Source organism: Marmota monax, unplaced genomic scaffold (assembly GCF_021218885.2).
Source record: "Marmota monax isolate L192 unplaced genomic scaffold, Marmota_monax_Labrador192_F-V1.1 WCK01_AAM20220418_F8-fsc00160, whole genome shotgun sequence".
NCBI lineage: Eukaryota > Metazoa > Chordata > Mammalia > Rodentia > Sciuridae > Marmota > Marmota monax.
Genome location: NW_026694183.1, coordinates 318,280 through 336,441, shown reverse-complemented (window position 1 = coordinate 336,441; position 18,162 = coordinate 318,280). Strand labels below are relative to the sequence as shown.

Sequence of the window (18,162 nt, the reverse complement as noted above, 5' to 3'; positions counted from 1 at the left end):
GGGGACAGTGGGCAGGAGTCACCAAGGAAACCAAGAAGGGACTAGGATCAGAGAGGTGGTGAGTAACAGGTGTTCCACTGCTCACCTGTGTCCCTGCCCTGGGTAAATAACAGTTAAAGAAAACAAAAACATAAGGAATCAAAGTAAATATATCAAGTTGTATAGTTTGAAATTAAGAGATTTTTCTTGTGAAATGTGTAAGTGAATTTTAGAAAAATGATTGGAAATATTTGGTGGAAATGAGGAGAAATCAATGTGTGTATACGTGCAAGCTGGAGACCCAACTCTTCCCACACTTACACCCAACACAAAGCCCTGCTGTGTCTCCAACATGAGGCAGAACTTTCATGGCAAGACTATCCATGAGGCCTCAAACTGAAGCCCCACCTGGGCATCAAGGGAGGGATGATTCATTGCTGGAGACCCCCACAGTGGAATCCTGTCACTAACTGTGAAAATGAAGAGAAGGTAAGAGGCATGTGGAACTTTAAAAGTCAAACACTAAAGAAGTCGTGCTGTGTGAATCCATTTATACAGAATACAAAGGGAAGAAAGTGACCATGTGGTTAGCTGTCACATCGTGGTCACCCAGGGACAGTGAGTGGGGAGGAATGAGGGGGCACCAGTGAGGGGGACCTTGCTTCTTTTGGACATTGGAGCTGCCTGCAGAGCTGTGGTCAGTTAGTGAAACTCACTGAGCAGACCAATCATGACCCATGCATAAAATTATTTTAAAGACACAGGAGCAATTAAATGTACACTGAAAGAAGGTAAACATATTATAATTCAACAAAGTTATATTGTCAAGGAAGAGGCCAAACATTCTAAATATCTTTACTGTGTGACTATCCACATGTGGACTATCATTTGATAGGTTGATCTAAGATATACTAAATATACATCATGAAAGAAAAAGGGTGAAGTACGGAATTAATGAGAATAAATTGCAGAGAAGGAATCAATACAGACATTAGAAACACAGAACAATTGTCATGAGAGGCACATGCTTGTTAGTAAATCCTTCCCAGGTGCGTCCATGACTGTATCAACTTAAAGACTAACTGTGATTTTAGTCAAATTATATTGAATACATTCATTTGAACATTTTTTTCCAAGAGAAAAGACTGAGATATGAAGACCCCCAGGCACACCAGTAGCACATCTGACTCCAGAAATAGCTAAGACCTAAGAATTGAATTAGGTAAATAAAAATATATCCATGGCATTTTAACCAATTAATCACCTAAAATGGCAAGACAAACATCCAATAAATAAACATTGTATTAAAGCACATTGACATTATCAAATACGTATTATTTTAAAATCTTGAATTTGCAAAACTTAAATAAAATTTTCTAATATTGTTTCATGCATAATAAACATCATCCAAATGATGGGCAGACACACTCAGGCAGATTCAGAGACACACATTATAACACACTAAGCAAACGTGTGTGCATGTGTTGCACTCTAACAGTGTGACTGCCTTATCACTAAGTCTGTGGAGATGAGTGATCAAAAACAGATTGTACAAAACTAAATGATGCATATTTTTCTCACATGACTGGCATTCTTCCTATTCTGCTCCCAGGCAGAGTGGATCCTGGATGCAGTAGAGTCTCTGCTCATGAGCAGAAAGGGGCTGACAGCTGGGAAACACCCAGAGATTATTGCAGCTGTGCTCACCACAAACCAGTTGGGATTATAAATAATAGAGAAATAAACTTGGAATATACAGGAAACTGTGTAAAAAGAGACAAAGGTGCTCACCAGGAGGAGGATGGTTTTGGTGGCTCTGGACTCAGGGGAGGACCTAGGAGAGCTGGACCTATGAAGGTGCTGCATTCTCTGCTTGTGCCTGTGCAGGATGAGCACCATGGAGCTGCTGGCCCAGAGCATGAGCCCCACACACAGGGCATCATGGAAGGTTAGCAATGCTGCATGCAGTGAGTCTGTGGTTGTGTCATGACAAACACTAGAACAGTATCCAAAATCTTTTAGGATTGTGATGTTTTTGTTGCTTCTTCTCGCAGTCATGTGCATAAGATAAACAACATTTACGAAGAGGTAAAGGATCCAGCTCAGGTATAAAGAGGAGCCAATGTACTTAGGAATATTTACTTTAAGGTCTGAACAGCATGAGTCTCCTGGGCTGATCTTCATGGCCTGGAAGACACTCAGGAGGCAGGTGCTGCCAATGGACACACCCCTGCCCACCCTGTGAAGATAGAAAAGCAGCTTGCATCCAACATCACTGAGGAAAATTTTCACTCCAAAAGCTTCCATTGTCTGGGGAACTCCTCTACACAGAAGGGCTAACAAGTTGGCCACAATCAAGTGCTGAAGAATCAAGTCTGTGTGTCTTACAGTGCACCCAGTGAAGTAAAGGACCAGGTAATGGAGGAGAAGAGAGGAATTGCCCAGAGCTCCAACCACAGTCTGTGCCAGGAAGATGATGCCTAGAGCCACATCACTGGCTGCCATCCTGCCAGTTCCCTGCTGTCCCATCCAGAGGGTCCTGCAGGGGAATAGGAGGCCTGGGCTGCACATGTCCTGTCAAACAGAACCCAGCATTTCCCTCTCCCCACTGTTCCCACTGTGAAAACTTACTTAAAGTTTTATTTTAACTACCAGGTTGTAATGAGCCTGGTGTGACTAGCTAAGGCATGAAGTGTGTATAAATCCCAGCTGTGAAGGCAGCACATGGTGATTATTGAGTCTTCACAACATGAGGCAGGTTCTGAGGTGACTTTGCTGATGACCAGGAGAATTTGGGCACACAAATTCATAACTGATCCAGTGCAGTAAGGAGCCTTGAAACTGGCTGAGGCTATGTGAGCCACCAAGCTTCCCTAAAGCTAGTGAGCAGGGTTCTTCTACCAATCAGCTCATATTTACTTCTGCTTTTCTGCATTTCTAGTATCTTCTGAATGAGTGCTACTTTATAACTTTTTATTAGGAAAATGTTTCCACTTGCTTATAAAGGTTTATTATACATGTAATATCAATTTTAAATGAACATTTAGATATTTTAATAACTGCAGATGCAGTGAGGGGACTTTAAGACTGCAGGCACTTGTCCCCTGGTGGGTCACAAGAAATGAGGCAGGACTGGCTCCACATCAGGACAGCTACCCCATGACTCACTTGGAGGTGTGTTTGGAGCCCAAGTACAATGACAACTATCTTAGGAATTGTGCCACATTCCCAAGCCAGGTCCTAATATCAGGACATAAAGCATCAATATATGATAACAGAATTTAGAGTGGAAACAAAATATTCACTGGTTTTCAAAGACATAAATGTATATGACTTAATTAATATCCAAGTTAAAAAAAAAAAAACTGTTTCAAGGAAGAGAGATGGGTGAATGTCATCACAATGGGAGCCTCCCAGGCTAACTGGCTTTTGTGGGCATGAAAACATTTTCATTTTAACATTGAAATGTCAGAATTTCTGAGGTCCTTTGACTGCCTAATTTAACAGAGTTCATCATTTGGAGAAATTTAGGTTCACGGAAATTTGAACAGGCAGTGAAGATATTTCCTATACCCCCAGCACATTCAGCCTGCTTCACTATCAGATTCCTAGTTTAGATGGTGAGTTCCCTACAATCAGAATATTATGGACAGGCATACAGATGCACATCTGACAGGTGGTGTTGGACACCTGTAATAATCATGTTCACTTTTCCATACATGTTGTTTCCACATCAGAGAGAAATGGCCTCATTCTCCTTGAACTCTGAGGCTTTCAGGATTGGTACAATTACTGTCCCCATTGGCTGCACCATTCACAGAGTCATAAAAAACCTTCTGCTCAAGCAGTCACCATCAGCTCTCTCTACACAGAATTAGAGAATTCCTATGAGCTCCTCCTACTCCACAGATCAGGCAGAAAGAGACTATAGGTCCAGCACAAGAAATCACAGAGATTTAGGGTGGAATTCCCTATAACAGAAACTGAGCAGCTGAGTGAATTTCAAACAATATCCTTGTACACCATGAATGTTCATTTTAAATGAACATTTAGATATTTTAATAACTGCAGATGTTGAGAGCCACAGCCGAAGGGGCCCCAGCAAACTTCCAGCTGCCAGCAAACTTCCAGCTGCCGGCTGATGATTGGCTCACAGCGGCCCCAGCAACATCTAGCAGATTGGCTCCTCTGCGGTGATGCTCATTGGGCTGTTTCCCTGCCCTTTCAGACCACGGAGCTGCTCATTGGGGGAATTTTTTGGCTCTGCCCACGTGACCCAGCCAATCGGCCTCAAGAGCAGGAGGATTGTGGGAGGTGGAGAGAAGCTTGTGTGGGAGAGAGAGGCTTGTGGAAAGCCGGTGGTGGCAGTTGAGGCTCTGAGGGTTTTTCCTGAGAGGCTGTTTTGTTTGGCGTGTGTGGTTCTAAAAATAAAGTTAGTTTCTTTTGACAAGTGGCTCCTGATTGTGCCCAGCCAGACTGCGGCATTTGGTGGCTCGCACGGGGGGCGACTGAGGGTAAGTGAAACTGCTCGCCCCTGAGGGCAGGGCGAGAGGATGGGTAGCCATTTTAAGATTCCTCTTTTATTTTGCTTCACTTTTGTTTTAAGTTGCCTGTCCCTGGAGATGAGTGAGACGGAAGAAAAACCGCTCACATCTGAGGAAAAACTATTTACGTCTGAGGAACAGATAGGGAGAAAGGACGGATGCACATGTCAGGAGGATAGAAAGGCTATAATGACTTTTTGTTGTTCCCTTTTTATTTCATTCTGTCTCGGTTTTGTTTGGCGTCATCTTGTTGGGTTGTATTATAGTAGAAATACGGGATCAGAAATTAGTAAAAAACAAACTGAAAGAGTGTTAAGTAAATTGTTAGAGGAAGGAGGCATCTCAGTAAAATCAAGAACAATCAGGGCATACGTTGATACAATACAAAAATGTAGCCCATGGCTTTTTAAGGAGGAGTTGTTAAATATATCACAATGGAACCATCATGGTGAAGATTTAAAAAGAATAGAAAAGAAAAGCCCAGGGACTCTGCCAGTTGGCACATTGCCATTGTGGACATTCATATCTTGTTTGCTTAGTCCAAAGCCTTCAGTTCGGACAATGGTAGAGGAAGGAGAAGACATAATGATTCAAGTAAAAGAGAAGGTCTCTCAAGTTAGTCAGACAGAGGAAAAGATTCAAGTAAAAGAGAAGGCCTCTCAAGCTAGTCAGACAGAGAAAGAAAGTGTAAAACAGAAAAAGCCATCAGGGGGAAAGTTACAACAGGAGACTGCTACTAACACCTTTCTATCACCAGAGGACGTAAGTGTCCAACCAACAGCACCACCTCTACAGGAGACTGCTACTAACACCTTTCTATCACCAGAGGGCGTAAGTGTCCAACCAACAGTGCCACCTCCATATGCTGGGAGGCCCCCAACCCCCGCAGTTGATAGTTGGGATCCTGAGACAAGATCTCAAATATTAACATGCCCTGTATTTGAGGCAGGAGGGCAGCGATTTTACCAAGTTTTAAATTTCAAAACAGTGAAGCAGCTAAAAGAGGCTGTAACAACCTATGGTCCTCAAGCACCCTTCACTGTAAGCATGGTCGAATCCATTAACAACTTGAACATGACGCCAGCAGATTGGGCTAATATGTGTAAAGCTGTGCTAAATGGAGGACAATACCTGTTATGGAAGGTTGCCAATGAGGAATTTTGCAAGGAGACGGCTAGGCGAAATGCAGCAGCTGGTTATCCTCAGAGAAATCTAGATATGTTGTTAGGAAAGGGACCTTATGAGGATCAGCAGCAACAAATTGCATATGATCCTGGTATATGTGCACAAATTGCTGCAGATGCAATTAAGGCATGGAAGACTTTACAAGGACATGGAGGTTTACAAGGTCAATTATCTAAGGTAATACAAGGAGCTAATGAACCTTATGCTGAATTTGTAGATAGGCTTATGCAAACAGCTACCAGAGTTTTTGGGAATACAGAACAAGCAATGCCATTACTAAAACACCTGGCTTATGAGCAAGCGAATCGTTGGTGCAGAGATATCATTAGACCATGGAAACATGAAGATTTAAACACATATATTAAATTATGTAGAGGCATTAATGAACAAGAGCAAGTCGTGGCAGCTGCAGTCAAACAGGCTTTAGATGCCAGAGACATTAATGAACAAGGGCAAATTGTGGCAGCTGCAGTAAAACAGGCTTTAGATGCCAGGCCAAGAACATGCTACAATTGTGAACAAGCAGGACATTTTAAAAGGAATTGCCCCATTGGAGGAGGGTTTAGCAAAACTAGGTATCAAAGGAGTAGAATACCAGGTATTTGCCCACGATGCCATAGAGGGAGACATTGGGCTAATGAATGCCGTTCTCAAACCACCATAGAGGGTACTCCATTATCAAAAAACGAACAAGGACCTGGTGTTTATCCATGATATCGTGGAGAAAGGCATCGGGCTCCATTGGCAAAAAATGGACAGGGGGGCCCAATGCTCCGGGGCCCAAAACCACAAATATACGGAGCACTGGAGGAACCCAGCAACCCCATCAGGGTAGTGCCCAGGACACATTGTCCATCAGATCCCTCATCAGACAAACCAGAGGGAGCGCAGGGTTGGACATCTGCGCCTCCGCCAGAGCAGTACTAACTCCAGAGAAGGGAGTTCAAATCATTCCCACAGGGGTGAAAGGACCTCTTCCCAAAGGAACAGTAGGCTTATTATTGGGACACAGCTCTTCTACTCTAAAAGGACTTATGATAAGTCCTGGGGTAATTGATCCCGATTATGAAGGTGAAATAAAAATTATAGCCAGTTCTCCAAAGGGTATATCAGTAATTTCACCAGGAGATAGAATAGCACAGTTACTAATAATACCCAGCCTACATGATAAATTTTCCAGTCGTACTGTAGAAAGAGGTTCCAAGGGATTAGGCTCCACAGGTGTAGATTGGGCTATGCTTTCTTTAAATTTAGATTCTCGCCCCATGCTAAAACTAAATATTCAAGGACATGAATTTAATGGGCTACTGGATACAGGTGCAGACCTTAGCATCATCTCTTGTCAAGAATGGCCAAAACATTGGCCATTACAACAAGCCACTCAAACGCTTCGAGGCCTAGGAGTGGCGACTAATCCCCATAGAAGTGCAATGGTATTAGATTGGAAGGATCCTGAAGGATGTGAAGGAACTATACAGCCATATGTATTGGATCATCTTCCCGTAAATTTATGGGGACGAGATGTCCTAGATCAATTAGGTTTGACATTAACAAATAACATCAACCAAAATGCACCCACTATTATGAATAGACAAGGTTTTAGGAAAGGAAAAAGATTAGAAAAACAAGAACAAGGTATAGCAGCACCAATACAAATAGATCAAGGAACGGACAGACATGGGTTGGATTTTCAGAAAGGGCCACTGAGACAATAAAAATTACTTGGAAATCAGAAAGACCAGTATGGGTTCCTCAGTGGCCCCTGACTAAAGAAAAGATACAAGCAGCCCATGACCTGGTCAAACAACAATTAGCGGAAGGACATATACAACCTTCTGTATCTCCCCATAATACTCCCATTTTTGTCATCCAAAAGAAATCTGGTAAATGGAGATTATTGCAAGATTTAAGAGCCATTAATAATGAGATGGTTATTATGGGACCTGCTCAATCAGGGATTCCTCAGTTGTCTGCTTTGCCAAAAACCTGGTATGTTTTAGTTATAGATATTAAAGATTGTTTTTTTTCAATTCCAATTCATCCTGAGGATAGTCCACGTTTTGCATTTACTATCCCTGCACTGAATCATGAAGGTCCTGATCAGAGATATGAATGGAAAGTACTCCCTCAAGGGATGGCTAACAGCCCAACTATGTGTCAAATTTATGTTAACAAAGTAATCCAGCCACTTAGAAATCAAAATCCTGAACTACAAATATTTCACTATATGGATGATGTATTATTAGCACACAAAGATAAAAACACATTGCTAGAATGTTATGCCACACTTACAAACTTATTAAAAAATTATAATCTAGAGATAGCAATAGATAAAGTACAATTAAATTTTCCAATTAATTATTTAGGAGTTCTATTATCCTCAACCATGGTCCGTCCACCAAAAATTCAAATACGAGTAGATCAACTCAAATCACTTAATGACTTTCAAAAGTTATTAGGAGACATAAATTGGATAAGGCCTTATTTAGGTATACCAACAGGAGAGTTGGGACCTTTATTTGATATCCTAAAAGGTCCATCAGATCCAAATTCACCCCGAATGTTAACGCCTGAAGCAAGAAAGGCATTAAAAATCATTGAAACATATATGGAAAATATGCATTTGGATAAAATTGATATAAGTTTGCCTTTATTATTTATTGTACTACCAACAAAAAATATTCCTACAGGAGTATTTTGGCAAGAAGGTCCATTATTATGGATACATTTATCTTATTCTCCTAACACTATTCTTACTAGGTATCCTGAGGCTGTAGGACAATTAATACTCAAAGGAATAAAAGCAGCAAAGGGAGTGTTTGGAATTTCTCCCAATAAAATTATTACTCCATATACTATGCATCAAATTGATGAGTTAGCTAATGAGTTAAATACTTGGGCAATAATCATGTGCAAATCTAATGTTTCATTTGATAACCACTTACCATCTAATCCTTTATTGTCTTTTTGGTCATTGCATCCTGTAATTTTTCCAAAAATGACAAGAAAAACACCTATCATGAATGCTCCAAATATATTCACTGATGGGTCAAATAATGGTACAGCAACAGTAGTTACCCCTGATCAAACTTTTACATTTTTAGTACCCAAACAATCAGCTCAAAAGGTAGAGCTTAATGCAGTTTTACAAGCTTTTGTGATGTTTAAAGATTCTGTATTTAATTTATTTTCTGATAGTCAGTATGTAGTTAATGCTATAGTATCTCTTGAAGATGCTGGTAGGATTTCCCCTTCTTCTACTGTTTTCTCTTTGCTTTCCACTATACAAAGTCTAATCTGGGACAGAAAAGATCCATTCTTTATAGGACATATCAGGGCACATACAGGATTGCCTGGAGCCCTTAGTTTGGGCAATGATTTAGCAGATAAAACTACACATGACATACATATTTTTTCTACACTAGAAGAAGCTATAAATTTTCATAAAAAGTTCCATGTCAATGCTAATACTTTACAAAAGCGTTTTAAAATAACTAAGGAACAAGCTAGACAAATAATAAAACAATGTCAAAATTGTGTGACCTTTTTACCACAAGTTAATCTTGGAGTCAATCCTAGAGGATTGATACCTAACCATATTTGGCAGATGGACGTCACACACTTGCCAGAATTTGGAAAATTAAAATATTTGCATGTTACAGTTGATACTTCTTCTGGATTTTTGATGGGCTCCCTTCATGCCGGAGAAAAAACGAAAGATGTTATAGCTCATTGCTTACAAAATTTTGCCACTGTGGGTGTTCCAAAACAGTTAAAAACAGATAATGCCCCTGGTTATACTTCTACCTCTTTTAAACAATTTTGCTCAACATTTGGCATTACTCATATAACAGGAATCCCATACAATCCACAGGGACAAGGCATAGTTGAAAGAGCTCATCAAACTATTAAAATGTACTTATTAAAGCAAAAAGAAGGAATTGGGAAGGGGTATATATTCCCCAAAGATAAACTTAAAATAACCCTTTTTACTCTAAACTTTTTAAATTTGGATTCATCAGGACTTAGTGCTGCGGAAAGGCATATGTGTCCAAAAAATGTGCATAAGCCCAAGGTACTTTGGAAGGATATTCTAACAGGACAATGGAAAGGTCCTGACCCAGTAATTGTCTGGAGTCGGGGGTCTGTTTGTGTGTTTCCACAGGGAGAACAGCAGCCGATTTGGATTCCAGAGAGATTAACCAAGGTCCTGACCCAGTGATTGTCTGGAGTTGGGGGTCTGTTTATGTGTTTCCACAGGGAGAACAGCAGCCGATTTGGATTCCAGAAAGATTAACTAAAGCGATTTCTACAGACCAAAAAGAAGATGATTTGACTCAAATCCATAACAACTGATATCCAAAACTCCAGTTTGGCTATTCTTACATCTGCAACAGAACCAGGATGCTTTTTTCAATATCTATTTTATTATTGCCCTTTGCCATATCATGAAGTTCTCTTTTGATTTTTGAGCTCATACAGACCTAGGTTAATGTTTTGCTGATCAGTTCTATTTTTTGACTATAGAGTTTTTAAACATTGCAATGGAGATTTCACCTGTAAAAAGTTATAAGGCCTTTACTATAATGTTATGTGTTGTATGTATTATATTATGTGTGCACACTTGTGTTTTGTGTTATATGTTTGAATGTACGTATGTCCATATATCATATATGATGAGCGCTCATGATAAAATGGATCCAAATATTTTTTTTCACGTGATTTATATGGTTTAATTTAAATTGGGTAAACAACTGTTGAGGATTGTTTTAATATGTAAACAAAAAAGAAGGTTAACAGATCTGTTTGTTTACTTTCACCTTTCCTTTTCATTATATTTAATAATTCTCTTAAAGATAATGTAAATTGTTAAGAAAATTGTTTTCTTTTAGTGCCTTCTGGAATGTTACATAATTTTTTCTTTAGCCATTATTGCCAGAATTCCTATCTTCATCCCAGTGCTGGTGAAGTCAAAGATAAAACCAATCTACAGTTTCTACAATAGCCATCACTGAACTGCTTGCAGAACTTGCCTGGACACATTGTGAGCTCACCTGTATGCATTGTGAACTATCTGTTGGTACAGCGAATTGTGGTAGTGCTGGAGTATTTTTGCTGATGGTGTCACCGGTGGTACAATTTTTCAAAGGAGCCCTCAATTGGCTTAATGTCATGGCATTTTGCATCCTCCTCTACTAGTGATGGTCTAAAATTTGGGGGCCAACAGAGGTGAGGCAAAGAACCTCACCCCCCCACAGGTGCAAAGGCCTATCCACAAGTATAGCTGTATGCTGGACCGGTAGTCAGTGACGGGTATGATCCAATTGCAGTGGTACCAACCTAAGACAGGAGGCTGACGCCTAGAGGTCAGTTCATCCGATGACGGGTAAGGACCATATGTTGAATTGGACTGCCTAACAGACTCGGTCCCTAAGCCACATGCTTGTTGTTTAAACAGAGAGGGGGAGATGTTGAGAGCCACAGCCGAAGGGGCCCCAGCAAACTTCCAGCTGCCAGCAAACTTCCAGCTGCCGGCTGATGATTGGCTCACAGCGGCCCCAGCAACATCTAGCTGATTGGCTCCTCTGCGGTGATGCTCATTGGGCTGTTTCCCTGCCCTTTCAGACCATGGAGCTGCTCATTGGGGGAATTTTTGGCTCCGCCCACGTGACCCAGCCAATCGGCCTCAAGAGCAGGAGGATTGTGGGAGGTGGAGAGAAGCTGGTGGGGGAGAGAGAGGCTTGTGGAAAGCCGGTGGTGGCAGTTGAGGCTCTGAGGGTTTTTCCTGAGAGGCTGTTTTGTTTGGCGTGTGTGGTTCTAAAAATAAAGTTAGTTTCTTTTGACAAGTGGCTCCTGATTGTGCCCAGCCAGACTGCGGCAAAATCACATTTCTTTTTCACTTGAATTAAACCATAGCAGTCACTGTCAATGAGGATCACATTAAGTTAATTAGGATCTATCATGGTTTGGCATTGAGGCTGGAACCCCATTCATCTTTACAACCTGGAGCCCATTCTTCATCAGTTCTTCTTCTCCCTTTGTGGTTCTGGCTTCTTCAGGTTCCATCCAGCACCCCCTTGTCTGATGTGATCACTTACCCAGACTCCTGAGATGGGTCTTCCCTCCCAGATGCTGCTCTCACACTGATTGTGCATTACTCCTCAGGCTCTTTCTCTTTACCAGGATGGTGATCCTAGTGCACAGAGCTCTGTGACCTAGACACATGCTGCATGGAGGTGGCCATGTCCTGAGATATGAGCCTGTGACTCTGTGACCTCACCTCCCCTGAGACCTGCAATTATCACTGTGCCTGTAGCAGCAATGGGCATGCAGGCTGGGGACCTGAGGACACTGCTGAAAACTTTCTCCCCAGGTGACACGTAGCAAAAACAATTATAGGTTTCTTCATAACATGTCTTAAGGGGACCCTGGAGTATTTTGTCCCTGGAGGGAGCAGGAAATACTGAGGCCTGTCATGTGAAGGACTGCTGTGATCTGTGCATGTCCCATTGCATTCCTTGCTTCCCTGAGAACTTTCTACCACAAGTCTAGTTGGTTCCTGTTCTTCATTTCAACAAGTGGCAGCATCATTGGAGGTATCATCAGAGAAATGGAGAGAGAGAAACCTGTAGGAAGGATATTAACACAGGTACAGGAAAAGAAAGAATGTGGTGCTAGTTGTTCACCTTGGAAGTCACTGGATTCATCTGCACAAATGAGAGTCAGTTAAATAGACCCATTTGCTCAAACCTATTGTAACTGATATCCTCTAGTGTGGATACATGTATTCTCCCAATATTGACCCCCCAATCCTGACAGGAGGGAGAAACAAATCAACATCCACAGAAGGACTGGAGCAGGTTCTCAATGGGTTCCTCCCCAACAACAGCACCAGAACCAGAGGGTCTCTCAGGCCAGATCTATTTCTGTAAATATCCAATACGCTTGAGTTTTTTCCACCAGGGATTTTTGTCTTGGAAGCCTGGTGTCCAGTGTGGCCATGTTAGGAGGTGGTGGGGTCTTTATCAGGTGAGGCCTGGTGGAGACAGGTCACTGGGTCTTTGCCTATTGAAATGACCAACGTGGATCTCATGGGATCGGGCTAGTTCTCAAGAGGGTTGTTATGAAAGAGGACTGGCCCCAGCCTGTTTCTGGCTTTCAAACTCAACATGTCATCTGTCCCTCTCACACAGAGTCCTGAGAACCAGGAGAGGGCCACAGAGAAACTGATGGTGGTGTCACTGCTGAAAGTGGGCTGGGGTTGTGGCTCAGATGTAGAGTACTCACCTAGTATCTGTGAGGCACTGGGCTCTCTTCTCAGCACCATATTAAAAAAATAATAATAAAATAAAGATTGTGTCCACCTATAAATAAAATTTTTTTAAAACCCTGAAAGTGAAATAAATAACCATCTGTGCTCTATAAAGTATCCAACTTCTGGGGTTTTGTCATAGAAAAACAACTGGCTAATACCCAAGGTTTGGGGTTATACTCATGTGATATGCAGTGACCTTTCCCTCTGGGTTGAGAGGCCCCCTTTCCATATTCCCTCCTTGATGCTCTACTGAATTCAGGATCCAAAGGTCATCTCTCCATTCAATATGGAATGATTCTCATTCTGGATTTCTGAAGCCTAAAGTTTTGGGGCACAGGGATCAAAACCATCTGTCCATTCTGACATCCACATGGACACACAGTCCCTGAAGTTTTCACATGTCCAGCACGCCCAGTCTGGGGATGAGGCAGTGAGATATCACAGGGAACGGTATCTGGGACATTGTCATTAGAGTGGGACAAGGTTAGAGTTGGCTTTATCATGCAGTCCTGAGGAGGATGTTTTTAAGAAGAGAACTCTCCAGGATACTGGCCATCTATGTTCAGGGTGGAGTGAGCATGATGTGGTTAATGGAGCCCTTAGATGGCCCATCCCTCATGTCCCTTTGAAGGCTTTATAACTCACTCTCAGGGCTGTTCTCTGTGTAGGTTCAGGATCTAGGGACTCCTCCGTCACAGCTTTTCCATGGATCTCCAAAACCCTTGATGTGTTGGGAGTTGGTCTTTCCTTACTGGATTCTCATTTCCCTCTGTACTTAATAAACATGTTTCTATCCTGTGGTTGATGATGTCTTATAATCCAAAGCTCCCTATCAGGATAAATAAGCATAAGCAAAACAGCACATCCATCCTCCCAGGGGATGTCCACATACATGGAAGGCCAGAGAGATTTATCTCAGACCAAGGTCCACTGCCCAGTCCTTGCTGTGTTCACTTTTGGTGAATCTTTCCAAGAGCAACCTCTGAAGGAAATGCTTTAATTCCTCAAGTGCTGTCGTAGGACTGATGCAATTAATTGTTTCAGTCCACATTTGATGAAGAGTGCAGTGAGGAGGCTACTGTGAACCAGAGTGAGGCCAGCAGGCTGTATTTACCTCCTGCATTTCTTCAGGTCCAACAGGCAACCTCTTACAACACTTATATGTCTCCCATAGAAGGATCTGTCTTACTCTTACATTTCTGTATTGCCTTTTACAGAATAATGAGAGAGAAGAAAACTGAAATTCATGCAAAAACAGACAACCTAACATTTCTGAAAATGGAGAGATAGGTAGGGAGGAATCTTGGGAAAGTAGAGCAAGGGGCTGAGAGTGGGAAAACACACAGAAAGTGGGGCAGCACATTCACCATACTATCCCCAGCTGGCCAGGCTGGTGATATGAATGGGGTTCAAAGGAGCTGGCTGTATCCATAACTAAGAAAATGGTGAAGAAACCACGCAGCACAGGGATGTAAGTTTCTAAGTCAGGACAGCTCAGTGACCCAAGGTTCAGCTCTAGCACTGGAAGGAGTAAGAGAACCAGCACCCAGATTCTCTTTATTATTATAGGGGACACAGAAAGTGGAGGTTCCACAGAATGTTCTATCTAAATTGTGCAGGGCAATCAGGTTTCAGGGGGTTGCCCATCCCCATTAGGTAACGCCCAGTAGGGCTTGAAGCAGGCTCCCTTGCCTAGGGAGGGTAAAGGCCACTCTACCTGAACAGCTTTCACATGTGTGCCAGACCAATACCCCCACTGCTCAAGGGCAGGGGGAGCAAGCTCAGCCCAGTGGCCACAGGCGGCTCCCCACACCAAATACCACCAGACTAAAATGAGCCATAGAAAAGGAAAAGAGGTGGAGGGTGGAAACCGATCCAAAGGTGCTCACCAGAACAAGGGTCCTTTGGGTGGCTCTGCATTCAGGGGACTTGGGAGAAACTGTGTTATGTGTTGGATCCATGTAGTGTCAGGGTGGAAATCTTAGTAATAAGGATCCCCCCTAAATCCTAGAAGGAAAGCAGGCTCACAAAAATCCTCAGAGCTCAGGGGTTTACAGCACATGATAATCAGTGTCTTTTATGTGCCTCATATATGCAGAGTTAGGTTTTCTAAAACCCTTTATGATTGGGAAATAATCTCACATACATAGTTGCTACATGGAATTAGGCAGATCATGTAGTTCCATCCTTCTATCTCATGAGAATGAAGGCAAGATAAACATAGCACCCTTCATCCTCTCAAACTGCCCTTCATTCATGGTATTTTATGTAAGCAACAGATAAATTTCACTACTATAATCTTAAGCATCTGAAATCACATGTCACCATCACTGGGGTGATTGATCATCTCTCCTTCTCAGTGAGAAGTTCATAAATTTATAGTGGGATCCCTCAAGGGCTGCTGTAAGGTCTTGGGCCCTCACATCTCTTAATAACTGATCTGATGGATAAGGGATATTTCTCCCCCTGAATCCCTTTTCCAGATGTGAGAACTTGTCACACTGACTTTTCTTACTGACTCTGCCTCTCAGACTAAACTACAAAACAGAGGGAGCAATTTTGCTTAAGCCACCCTCACTTCTGACACCAACTACAAGTTCAATGATTCCCAAATTACACTCAAGTTCACCAGTTCCCTAGTAGGGCTCAGGGAAAGTTGAAGGGTATTGTGCTCCCACTTATGACTTATTACAGGAGAAGGTCACAGGCTGAAATCAGCTGAGGGAAAGAGCAGGCGGGCAGCATCCAGAAAAGGACCCAAGATGAAGCCTCACTGTCTTCCCTGGAGAGTCCCAGACTCGTTCTCCTGGCAATGACACGAGATAATACTTGTCAATGATTTGCAAGGAGGAACAGGTCACTCAGGCCTGGTCCCTGGGGATTCCAGGGCCTGGTCAGGTATTCTGCCTGGATGACCATCAGGTTCCACCCCTCCTAACAGTTCAGGCTGGAGGGTCTGGAGAGGGAAGCCAGTGTTGTGTCTGTGTCCTTCAGGTGTTTGGAGTCAAAATGAAGTGTACCAAAGCCACTGCCATGGAACAAAATATCAGAACATTCAAGCCTCCACTTTTAAGAGAAGGTCTTGGAGATCACCTGGGATGGGGGTGAGAAAGGAGGCCTCAGGGGCAGACCTCTACAAGGTCTTTGGAGCTAAAACTATTCTTATACAGGGGTGCAGATTTCTTTGCCCCTGATTTCCCTGGTAACTCTTTCCATCACACATATAATATCCTCCAAAAATCCCACATGAGACATAGGTTTTCTTGAATCTGAATCCTCTGGGGAATATTTGAGAAAGCTAGTTTTTTTTCTCTTGGCTTATGAGAAAGTCTAATTTTATAGGAAAATTTTTTTGAGTATAGAAGAGATTTACATATAGGAAACCTTTTAGATATTGGGATAACTTCCTGGAATAACTGCAGCATTTCAATATTGTCAAAGTGACATGGTAAAAAGATGCAGAAAGTAGCTGGGATCAAGGTGGAATAAACAGATTTCCCCCAAAGCATACCTTATACATAATTAGAGAATGGAGATGAATAAAGGGAGGCCTAGGGAAGAGCAGGTAGGTGGAGCTGCCTCCAGGTTGGGATTCCCTGCTCTGGGCAGTGGAGACTCATGCACTATCCTTCTTTATGCAGGGGATGGAGTCCATGAACCTTGGTGCATTCCTGAACCCACGCATCTAGTGACCCCTATACACTGTGTTCCTATACGTGTACACATACACATGATAAAGTTTGGGGTATAAATAAGAGATAGTAAAGTACTAATGATGGACACTTGTAGTAAAGTTCAACAATTATAATGACAGACACTAATGAAAGTGAAGTAAACATGCTCTGGTCTCTGGGATTTTCCATTTTATCTAAGATTACCTGGTGTATGGTGAGAACACTCAGGATCTCAGCAAATTTCAAGAACACAACACAGTTCTGCTAGTGCAGGGTCCATGCTGTGTAAAGGATCCCCAGAGTTCTTTTATGTCATAATGGAATTATGTGCACTTTGGTCAACCTCCGTGTCCCTCAGTACCCACTTCTTTTCAACCCTCAATCCACTTGGATTATATGGAATTCTCTACAGTAGATTCCACAAGAGTGAGGTCATAGGGCACTTGTATTTAAATAATGTCACCTCCTGCACTACCCCCAGGTTCATTTATGTCCTGTCAGTGCAGTATTTCCCTATTTAGGAGGCTCTATGGTATACACAACATTTTCTATACCCCCACATCCCCTGTTGGGCATATAGGTTGCTTTTATGTTTGGGCTACTATGAATTGTGCACAAGGAACATGAAATTGCAGTTGTCCCTTTGAGATAGGAATTCTTTCCCTTTAGTCACACTCCCAGACATGAGATTGTTGCACCATATACATGTTTCATCCTCAATTTTCAGAGAGATCTTTGTACCACTTTCCATGGTGGCTCTACCAGTTCACATAGTCTCCTACAGGGGACAAGGTGCTCTGTTCTCCATGTATTTCCCAGTTCTTGTTTTCTCACCTTTTGGAATCATTCATTCTAACATGTGTGAGGTAACATCTCTGCATGGCTTTGTATATTTTCCTGGTGATTGGAGATTCTGAGAATCTTATTATGGATGTCCTTTTTGCATATCTTCTTTAGAATAAATATCTACCAAGGTGTGCTGTCCAATATCTGAAACAAGTAAGTTCTCCTGTGTGTGTCATGATAGACAATGTGACACCTTAAGGTGCATGGCAAAGTGGTTACTGGGTTGAACAAATTATCTCTCTCATAGTTTCCCATATATCCTACTTTGACAAAAAACAGTTATAATCTATTTACTGGCAAAATAATAACTAAAATATACTACCATTATGCCAGATGCAGTGGTGTCCAGCTATAATCTCAGTAACATGGGATGCTGAGGCAGGGGGATTGCAAGTTGGAGACCAGCCTCAGCAACTTAGCATGGCCCTAAACAACTTAGTAAGAACCTGTCACAACAGTTTTTAAAAAGGAGTGTGGATATGGCTCAGTGATTGAGTCCCACAGTTTAATCACCAGGAACACCACTCTACAGAAAAAAAAGAAAAAAACTAAACTATACTTGCTGTGGTTCTGATCAACTAGTTGCTTGGCTTCCTTGTTGTGGGGGGTAGAGATGCAG

The 18,162-nt window shown here is 42.2% G+C and overlaps 1 protein-coding gene across 1 annotated transcript; it reads right to left on the bottom strand.

The window, feature by feature from the left end:
- Positions 1-1,536: 1,536 nt before the first annotated feature.
- Positions 1,537-2,484, bottom strand: LOC124107772 (vomeronasal type-1 receptor 4-like). Its single transcript, XM_046465975.1, has one exon. The coding sequence runs from the start codon at positions 2,482-2,484 to the stop codon at positions 1,537-1,539; it is 948 nt and encodes a 315-aa protein (XP_046321931.1).
- Between the last annotated feature and the right edge of the window lie 15,678 nt (positions 2,485-18,162).